Here is a 10,356-nt window from a genome sequence, read left to right as displayed (position 1 = left end):
CCGCCCGCCCCGGGGCCGCTGGGACTCCGGCCAGCGCGGGACGCTGGACGCGGCTGCGGGACCGGGTGCGGGAGCCAGGAGGTAAGTGCCGGAGGCAGCGCGTTTGCTGTCCCACTTTCACTGTTGTGCACGTCTGGCTACGGGGAGCCAACTCTACGTGGCTCTTTTCTCCGCGAGACAGCTCCCCCCAGCTCTGTCTCTGCTCCGGGAGAAGAGGCGCTCCGCCGCCCCGCAGCTGGGCTGCTGGCCCCGTCGCGTCCCCTCTGCGCTCTCCCTTCCTAGCCCAGTTCCCTAAACCTGTCTCCCACCCGCTCCCCACCCCCTCGCCTTCCTTTTCCCTGCGGCCACTTCCTTCCTTGCAGTTGCCTGAGCAGCCACTACCTCTGTCCACCCTGCTTCACCACCTTGCTCCCCGAGCTCCTTTGTTTTCTGCTTTCTCCTCGGGGGTGAGAGGGTTTCTCTGGCCTGGGTGGCAAAGAGGCCAGAGCACCTGTGGGCTTTCTTCAGTTTCTCTAGACATTCCTCCTGGGCCTGGGATAAGAGACCAGAGATGGGGGACGAGGCCAGTGTCCCCTCCCCGGGCTCCCACCGCCAACCCTCCCGTGTTCTGGGTCTGCGAGGGGTGACCTCACAGCTGTGGGCACGGCAGACCCCAGGGCGAACCTCTCAGCATTTGCACCTGAGAGGGGAAGACTAGAGGGCGACTCCTAGGAAGGCGTTTGTTGTGAGCCTTGAGAAAATCACTCATGGAAAGTCTGCTGTGCTCTAGCGAACAGGATGGTGAGAGGTATAGGTGTCTTGTTGGCTCAACAGCAGATAGCAGCTACAGAAGCAGCTGAAATAGAGTAAATTAGTTGTTTTCTGAATCCACCACCCAGGAGCGTGGCAAGTTGTGCCCAAGAAGTGAGATTTGAGAACTGGGGACCAAAGCTCACAGCTGCAGTCCCTTAGCGTATCTGCTTTATGAGCAAGCTTCTGTGCTTTCCAGAAGTTTCTTTTCTTTTTGGCTTTTGAATACTCAGGAGGACAAGGGAGTTCTTCTCTGTGTTTAATCAGTCTCTTTTTTGAGTCCGCTCCATTTCCCAAAAGCCTTTGCTGCCACACCCTGACTACTTTTCAAGCTGACGCCTGTCTTGTCACCATCACTTGTTTCTTCTTTCACTTGATTTTTATTTTAGAGATGTTCAGAGTACCTGATCTTTAATATTTCATCTTCTGTAAAAATGAGCCCCTCTACTGGAAGATGTGACAGGAGCACACCTCTGTTTTAACTTATAGACTCAATAGCACTTTGTTATTTAGAAAACTAAAAATAATTTAAAATGTGCTGAAGTTGTTAACTAGGAGACAAGTACATACAGCTATGTCTCATTTCCCTGGATAGTGAAGAAAGAGTGTGTCCCATAGCTGTGATTTTTACTTCCACTATAGCTGAAGTTTACCCTTTCGAGCACGATGTCTTATTTTACAAAACGGATCATCTATAACCCAAACTTTTAAAAATGAAAAACAACTGGGCATTAATTGTGGGGTAGTCATGAGCTCAGGCTTCGTGAGCAGGTGGACCTTGGTTGTAATCACTGCTCAGCACTAATTCTCTGTGTGATGACATTAAGAACCCACCAGCTAGAGACCTCCTGGGAGACACTGAGTGTTGAACAGGTTGGGGATTGTTGCGTTGAGGGGGGGCTTCCCACCCGGAGCTCTGCAGAATCTTGGTAAGTGGGTGTGATATTAGAAAAGGCTGATAGGATTGGGTTTGTTGATGATTTGGGGGCAAGTTTAAGGAAATTGGACTTTGCTCACTGCTGTCAAGAAGCAGGGGAATTTCTGTGGTTGATTATCTTAAATCCTGTGTGGAAGGAGGGAAGGCTAGTGAGCCTACAGCTGTGGCCAGGAAGCAGCTGTCACCAGGAATGGTGTGGTACAGTGGTGTCTTGGTCATTTTTGTGGTTTGGACAGTGTTGGCATTTTGTTTGTGGTCAGATGGGATTAGTGGATGTCTTGTTTGTGTCTTGATGTATCAGAGTGGTCACAATGCTCAACCAGGAGAACACCAGGCCAGCAGTAACTGATAGTGCTGTGTCAACTCCCGGATGTCAGGGCTGCTGCCTTTTTCCCTTGTGATCTTGGACAAGTTACTTAACATCTTTGAACTTGAGCTTCCCCATCTGTAAAATGACTACTCATGGTTATTGTGAAAATTAAGTGAGGAAATGTGTAGAAATGATTGAGCTCAGTGTCTGGCACTCTGCAGGTTTTCTCCATGCCGTCGATCCTCTATTTAGAGAAATGATGCTGAGCTTTCTTCCTCAAACAGTAGCCCAGTGGTCAAGCAGAGCTGCTCTGAAGAAGCATCCTGAATTGTGTAGAAGGGAGGTTTGGGTCTTTTCAAGTCAAAAGATTTGATAATCCTGTCACTCTGAATTGTTTTAAGAGCTAGTGAAGATAGTATCTTCCCATGCAAATATCTTGGTGATGGTTTTTAGGGTTCTTTTGTTTCTAAGACTCAGTGACTTTTGTTGGCCCTGTGCTTTTCTGGCTTTGTATTGTTTTGCTTTCTGGGTCTCTTTCTTGAAGTCTTTTGTCTAGGAGTTTGATTTATCCTTGCCTTTGCTTTCATTTACTTTGGTACACACATTGCTAGTCTGCTTCGAGCTGGGAAGCCCTTGACAGGTGAGAAAGGACTGTTTGCTAACACAGTTCTTGATACCCAGGCTCTCTAGACACAGCTGTGGAGGGCAGTGGGTTTTTAGGCCATGAGCTATTTGAGCTAGATCTCTCCTGAGGCTATTTTTACCTACTGCCAGGTGGAAATCTGAATTTATAGTTTGATTTGTGGTTAATTAAGCCATTATTGTTCTTGTCTGTGTCAGGGAATTTGAGTTCTAGATTGTTAACTTCACTTGTCACTGGGCCTATTATTGGTCTTTGTCAGACAGTTACTTCAGATATTTGAGAACGGTGATGACAGCTTGTCTCCTGATAGTACATGATAAACTCAATTATATTGAATTTCTAACCTATATCCTCCTTGAATTTTATATTATATCAAAAGCTTCTAGAAATAATTTTTTAAAAAGCAACACCAAAAATGACACCAGTCAAAAAGAAAAAGCCTTTAAACAAAAGTGCTTGATTTCATTTATACCAAAATATATAACCTAAAACTACCCCAAGAAACCATTCCTCACCTATGAGATTGATCAGGATACAGGTGATAACATGCTCTGTGGTTGAGACTACTACTACATCTTGTTGGTGAGGCTGCAAAATGTCACAGCCACTCCAAGACAGGCATTTTAACTCTCCCTTCAGGTACATGTATGAAGAAGGCATATTCCAGAGAATGTACTGTGGTCTTTTTATATTAACAAAATTTAGAAATAACCCAAGTGGTCAGCAATACGCAGCAGATTAACTAAGTGAGGATGTGCCTGCCTGATGGACTGCCCTCTCATTGTGAGGAAGAGGAAAGACCTCCAGGAGATACTGTTCCATGACAGAAAGTAAGGGTTTTTGAGTCTAAAAAGAACAGTGTTAAACTCCTTTTTACTTAACTTCCGTATTGAGAATTTTGAAAGTAAGAGTGGAAGGGAAGAGGGACCTGTGTAGGAATGGGGCTTCTCAGCGTCTGTCTTCTTATATAATGTAGATGTTTGAGCTATGTAAATATATCCTGTATTCAAACATAAACAAAGACACCTCTCACTTCACAAGGAACTATTCTCAAAGCGTTCCTTGAGTGAGTTAGCTTAATTCTAATCAAGGCCTACAAAGCAATCAGCAGCCTGCCTGGTCAAGAAGGCAACTTGGCTGTGATGTTAGATGGGGGGGGGGGAGGGGCGGGTCGGGACAGAGGAAGGAGGAGCAGGACCGGGAACATTGAAACTGATTCAGCAGGCCCCTTTCCTCTCTAAACCGGTGAGGAGCACAGGTGTCACTCCTTGGGCTTTGGTGCCACTGCAGATGTGCCGTGTTAGGTTTTGTTAGTGGTAGGCCTGAGTCGGCTTCCTTAGAAGCCTCTCTAAAGGCAAGTGACTGAACTCCCATTTTTTTTTTAGGCTGTGCCTGAGAAGAAAAACTGTGAGAATAGAGGTCAGTGGTAATGGGAGGCAGTCTCTGTGGCAGCTCTTCTCTTGGACACATGGGGTGAATTCTGGGTCACTGGGGGAGACCTTCATTTGTTTAAAGTTCTTTTCTGGTGTTTGGCAAGATAAATATTGTACTTTATTGTAGCTATAGTCTCAGCCTTTTTGTCTTATGCTTCCTCCCTGACCCCCTTTGGTGATTGGCATCTCCATCTCATCAGCCAGCCAGCCCACACCTGAGATACCCAGAGGCCATCCCTGGCACTCTTTCAGCACCAGCCTCTCATCCAGCCAGAGTTCCTGGGAATCTGCCAAGCCAGCCTCTCATCTAGCCTCTGCTGCTGACATGGCTCAGCATCAGTTTTGGTTGTCCATCCCTAACCATGTTTCCCTCCAGCTCGTTGCCTGTTCTGCTTCCATATGATCTTTCCAAGTGACCACACTGACCACGCTGCTCTTTAGACAGCCCCCTCCTGCCTCCCCCCCCCCCCCATGACTCTTGCTCCACTTATGCCCCCAGCAGGGGAGGTGCAGTTTTTCCAGGACGCAAGACCAAGGCCTCCTGACCTTGTTCCTTTCTCTTTCCCATTCTGGGAAGTTGCAGTCCGGTACAGGTGTCAACCCCAGAGCTAGACAAGCAATTCTTGTTTGTGAAAGAAGTGGCAATGGGCATTTCACAGAGTGCAGTGTCCTGGCTGGTCGCAAATCTTGCCTTATGTGGTCTTCCACAACCCTCCACCTCTTCCTGCGAGCTCGGGGGTTTTGTAATTGCAATTGCTACTCTTGCCGGAAGCCTGTCCCAGTGCCCTTTTGTCCCTTTAGTTCTGTGTAGCCCACAGCAGGTGTCCTTGGTGGACCTACCTGAAGATGATTTCTTCACAGGTGACCCCGTGTCTCTCTCTAGTTAGACTTGGATGCCTTTTTCTCAGGTCATTTCTTGGTAGCAATCTGTCATAAACCTTAGCTGTTTATTTCACATCTGGCCACCAAATTAGTAGCTTATCATTAAGGGACCAGACTGTTTTTGTCTGTATCCTCAGTGTGTAAATACAGTAGCTGGATAAAGAGTAGTAGATACTTAAAAAGGATGGCTGATGGTTCAATACATGCTGTAATAAATGGATACATGAGGGCTCATTTGCATGCAGGAGCCTTGTGTTTAACAGATTGAATTAGCCTACTTAGCTGTCTTTGCAGTTTACTGTTTATCAGAAAGGAACTTTTTACATGTTTCAGAATCCCTTTAAATGTTTGTTCTAATTGTTAATATAAAATAACAGGCTTATTGGGCTATGCAATATTCTAAGACAAGATATTCTAGACACAGACTTGTGATACGAAAGAAAAATGCTTTCTGATGCTCTAGAGATTCATGTTAAAGTGGGGTGAATTAGTTAACATCTAAGATTACTTCCAGTTTCAGGTTCTATGACTTTATGTGATTGCTAGATAACAAGGTACCAATACAAAGAAAGCATAGTTCTTGTGTATTAGATATTTCAGCAGTTATTTTGCCTTTTTTGAGTTATAATGACTATGTGAACACATGTATGTATATATATTAGATTATGTGCAGATCATCCAGGTATTGTTTACATACTGAGGTATAGGCCAGATGTTGGGGGGAATGAGAGAACTCACCAGAGACAGAGTAGGGAGCAGAACAGGCAGAGTGACTGAAATACACTGCTGAGGGGAACAGCAAGTGAGACAGGAAAGGTCTGCTGTGCCAAGTGTATTAATTCCCTGGCTGGGATCAAACTTGTGCTGCAGTGGTTGCCTATAGCTTGATACCCCTTGCGTCACCAGGGAGGCCCTGTATTGTGAATTGTTTTTATGATGATTGCCTGTTTCTGCTAGTTGAAAGCTTTATTTGTAAAGTTCTATTAAAGTTTTCTTTAATAAAGTTCTTTTTAATATTACAAATATTTTCTCAGTTTGCCTTTTGTTTTTCTAAAAGCTTTTCTCATTACAATTGTACAAATATTTGCCAGTGTTTTTCCTCAAAAAAACTCTCCAATTCATTGACTATTTGTTCTTATGTGTTATGAGGTAGGGATCTGACTTTTCTTTCCAAATGCTTAACCAGCTAACCAACACTGTTTACCAATTAGTGTTTCTTCCATGAGGTATAGTACTTTTTTGCTTTCCACTGTGTCTGTTCTTTTTGCTTCCAATTGAAGTTTGACATTTTCATTTTCTGTGACATTTACAGTTTCATTCATTTTTTGAATAGTAGCTAATTATTTTCCATTTAGGAATAGGGGTAATTACACAGTGTAGAGAAAGACATGATTGTTCCTGCAAAGGAGTAGTCATCAATAAGATACACATTGGTATGTTGCCCAACAAATATCCCAGATACTTGGTAGGATTGTATTTTCTGACATTATGGTTGGCGGAGGTCATGTGACTAATTCTGACAAGTTGTGAGTGGACATGAATTGGGTCAGTTGGACCATTTACTTGTTAGTGTGAGCCTTTCAGAACTCTTGCTGGATGATGACTGACAGTGTTCAAGATAGTAACTTCTCTTTTGTTCTAGAGTCCTAAATGACAATGATGAGGAAAGTTCGCCTGTCGTGCTGTATTGGACTTGTGGTATGAGCAACAAATAAACCATACTGTTAGAAGCCATTAATATTTGGGAGTTGTTTCTGAAGTGTGTAATGTAGCTTATCCTGACTTATATATGTAATATCTTTCAGTATTTCCATTTGAATTGTCATCAACTGAACTTAAGCTAGTAACTTTCTAGGAGGAAGGCATTCTTTCATGTATACTGATTGAGAGGAGAGAGAGAGAAGGTAATTTTAGGAAAAAATCCTTTAATAATTTTGGGATACCTTGTTTATTTCCAGGTAATTTGGAACTCTCAAAATGTTTGCCAAAGCAACAAGGAATTTTCTTAGAGAAGTTGACTCTGGCGGTAACCTGATTGCAGTATCTAACTTGAATGACTCTGATAGATTACAACTTCTAAGTCTGGTCACCAAAAAAAGGAGATTCTGGTTTTGGCAAAGACCGAAGTATCAGTTTTTATCTGTTACCCTTGGAGATGTACTCATCGAAGACCAATCTCTGAATCCAGGTATGTTTCTTGAGATATATTCTACAAATTAATCTCAGAAGATGAGTCTTCTTTTAGACATATGTTGTCTTGAGTGAATGTAAGATATTATAATCATTATAATATCCTGGTTTTGTTTTGTTTGGGCCTACAGGTTTAAAAGAATATCCCTTCTTAAAGTGAACAAAATTCTATAGGCCTGTAAAAATAATATTGCTGATTTTGGAATCAAAGGAACACAAGGCTATTTATGGACGTAGTGGTCACCCACCATAAGTGGGATGAATCTACGACCCCAAATTTTATTTGATGTTGAGGCTGATGCCTCACTGTCGTACTCATTAGGAGGGTGTGAACGTGTTATTCATACAATGAAGCTTTCTAGAGAGAGCAGTACAGATTCCTAAGCTGGTCCAAACATAGCTAGATGGAAGGGAGGACGAGGAGATGGTCTTAGCTTTTATTAGACTAGGATGTGGGGCTGGGGTGAGGAGGCCCACGTGGGACTTGGGCGGTGTGGCTTGCTGTAGGTGCCACAGAGGGACTCTGGTTTCCCACCAGCTCTCCCAGGTGTGTGACAGAAAGGGAGGAGCTGTCAGTAAGCATCAAGAGTAGAACCAAACTCATTATGACAGGAAAGTATTTCTAGAATGTAGAAGGGCATGAAAAAGAAAATAAATGGACAACAATTTCACCAAGGCTTGCTTCCTAGTAATACTTGGATTGTAGCCACCTTTTCTCTTCAACAAAATTTTGAAAACAATATCGCATCATGTTTTATATTCACTGTAGAGATTTTCTTTTTTAAAAAAAAAGAAATTATTTATGCAGACAAGAACTAGGATGTAGGCGAGGTGCAAGGGGTGAAAGGATTCACCAGAGACAGACTGGGAGCAGAACAGGCAGATCTACTGAAAAACACTGCTGAATGGAGCAGCAGACGAGACAGGAGATGTCTGCTGTGCCCTGTGGGTCAGCTTCCTGGCCAGGGACTGAACTCATGTTGCAGTAGCTGGTGATAGCTTCATAGCACTGAGACTTTAACATCTGCTCCACCAGGGAGACCCTTTTCAAATTTTTAAACAAAATTAGGAACATACTACATATACATGTACTTTTTCTTGCTTATTTTAAATTTAGTCTTGTATGTTTTCCTTCATAAGTTTAAGTATTTTTTTTTTTTTTTAAAAAGATTCATACAGAACTGCGGAACAGGCCAGAGATGTGGAGGGTGAGATGATTCACCAGGGACAGAGTGGGGTGCAGAACAGGCAGTTCGATGAAGTACACTGCTGAGGGGAGCAGCGGGCAGGTCAGGAGAGGTCTGCCGCGCCATGTGGTCTCCTCCGAGGCAGGCGGGAATCGAACTCATGCGGAAGTGGCTTAAGCTTCTTAGTGCAGTGCTTTAACCTGCTGCACAACCAAGGAGGGCCAGTTTAAGTATTTTTAATGCTATTTTCAACAAACATATTCTTTTGTGTGTATGCACCCTAACTTAACTGTTCCAGTTTAATGCGTAATAAGACTGTCATGAATATTTTGGTTTGAATTTTTGTTTTTCTTCTAAGCAATTGCTTTAGCATACTTTCTCAGTGGTAGACTGAGGGTGGAGGCATTGGAAAGACTTTTGGTACTCATTATTACATTGGTTTTTGCAACATGGTAATATATGAAAGTATCATCAGTTCTTAAATATTGGACAAATGATGTCTGAATCCTCTTTCAACCTAAAAGTAATGTGATTTTATGATAGTATCTTTCCATTCAAGCAGAAATAGAAGAGATCAGTGACAGTTTCCAAACTTCTCAAGATCAACAGCCAAGCCAGTGCTGACTTTGGCCGGGCTCACTCTCAGAACTGCCCAGCACCGGGCAGATGCACTGTTTTATGTCATCACCCCCTCCTGGATATTGTGTGCTTTCTGGTAGAACTCTTATTGAGTGGTGAAATAACTAAATTTGAGTATGGGCAAGAGAAAAAACTTCACAGAATAGACCGTGGACCCCTGAATAATTGGCATTTCACTGCTGTGCTGCTGAAGTGTTTCTTTTGGGGTGTCCCGAGAGATCTTGAAGACTCACATGGGGCAGTGAGTCCAGTTGCAGCTGTACCAATGAAGGCACTCAGATATGCCAGTCCTCTCAGCCCAGGCTCAGCCCTGCTTCTGGATCCTGTCGGCAGTGCGGCTGTCATGGGTGCGGGCCTCTCCTTTGTCTACTGAGTAGATCCAGGAGGCCTCCCCTGTGTTATTTTTGTCAGACTGGTGAGTTTGTGTGTGCGACACAGAGGTTGGAGTGTGGTACTGGACTGCTGGCAGCCCCAGGGAGAGTCTGTTGGTTCTCTCAGTTTTCCCTTCCCACCAGCAGCAGTCGGTGACTTGCAGGGCTCCCAGATGCTGTCTCTTGGTGCTGTGTTTTAGAGCAGCACCCTACCCCTATACATAGTCTTGACTGTTCCCACCGACCGTGGGGTCCGCAGGAAAGGTGTGAGCCTGATGAAGACCAGCTGTGACCTGAAGCTAGCATTGCTAAAATATGGCTGTCTGGTGTAATACAAAGTGATACTGCCCTGCTCTAAACTCAGCGGATACACTGAGCTCTTGCTATATGCAGGTTCTGGATTAGATAATGATATATATGCATCAACTTGCAACAGAATCCATCAGGTAGATATGAATTATCTCTAAATATCTGGTAACTTGGAAGTGTGGGGAGATGAATGTTATAGTGTCTCCCAGCTAGGAATATTAGAGATAAAACCTGGAGCTCTCAACAGCTTCTCTCTGCTGCTTCCCACATCATTTCCCAAAGTGTGTGCATGCCACAGATGTTATTAGAAAAAGGCTTGTGACATTTTCATAGCTGCTGCTTTTTAGGGAGGGGGTGATGGTGGAGGTGAATTTCTACTTTATAAATTGCAAAGATAGTGAATGGTGATTAATTCTCGTAAACCTGATTGGAGAATGAGAAAGGTTTTCTTAACTGGAGAGAAAGAAATACAAGTGTTTGGGACAGTGATGGATGGAAAGAAGCATCGCAGCTTTTAGGAGGATTTGAATACCTTTGGGGAGCATATCTGGTACAGCTACAACTGAACTCACTGCCCCATGTGATCTTGGGTCAGGGAAATTGAAAAAGCCAATTGAAGTTCTCAGGAGACTGGGTGTAGCCTGCTGAGACTTTTTTTTTTTTTTT

General features: G+C 43.7%; 1 protein-coding gene across 1 annotated transcript in view; it reads left to right on the top strand.

The window, feature by feature from the left end:
* Positions 1–3: 3 nt before the first annotated feature.
* DFNA5 (deafness, autosomal dominant 5) overlaps positions 4–10,356 on the top strand; it is a 42,407-nt gene continuing 32,054 nt past the window's right edge. The window contains exons 1-2 of the mRNA XM_012720750.1: positions 4–81; positions 6,953–7,182. Of these exons, the coding sequence (XP_012576204.1) occupies positions 6,972–7,182 (211 nt within the window). The 5' untranslated portion in view covers positions 4–81; positions 6,953–6,971. The remainder of the gene's footprint in view (positions 82–6,952; positions 7,183–10,356) is intronic.

This window comes from Condylura cristata, unplaced genomic scaffold (genome assembly GCF_000260355.1).
Source record: "Condylura cristata isolate star-nosed mole 26May11 unplaced genomic scaffold, ConCri1.0 scaffold00005, whole genome shotgun sequence".
Taxonomy (NCBI): domain Eukaryota; kingdom Metazoa; phylum Chordata; class Mammalia; order Eulipotyphla; family Talpidae; genus Condylura; species Condylura cristata.
This window is presented reverse-complemented; position numbering and strand designations above follow the sequence as displayed.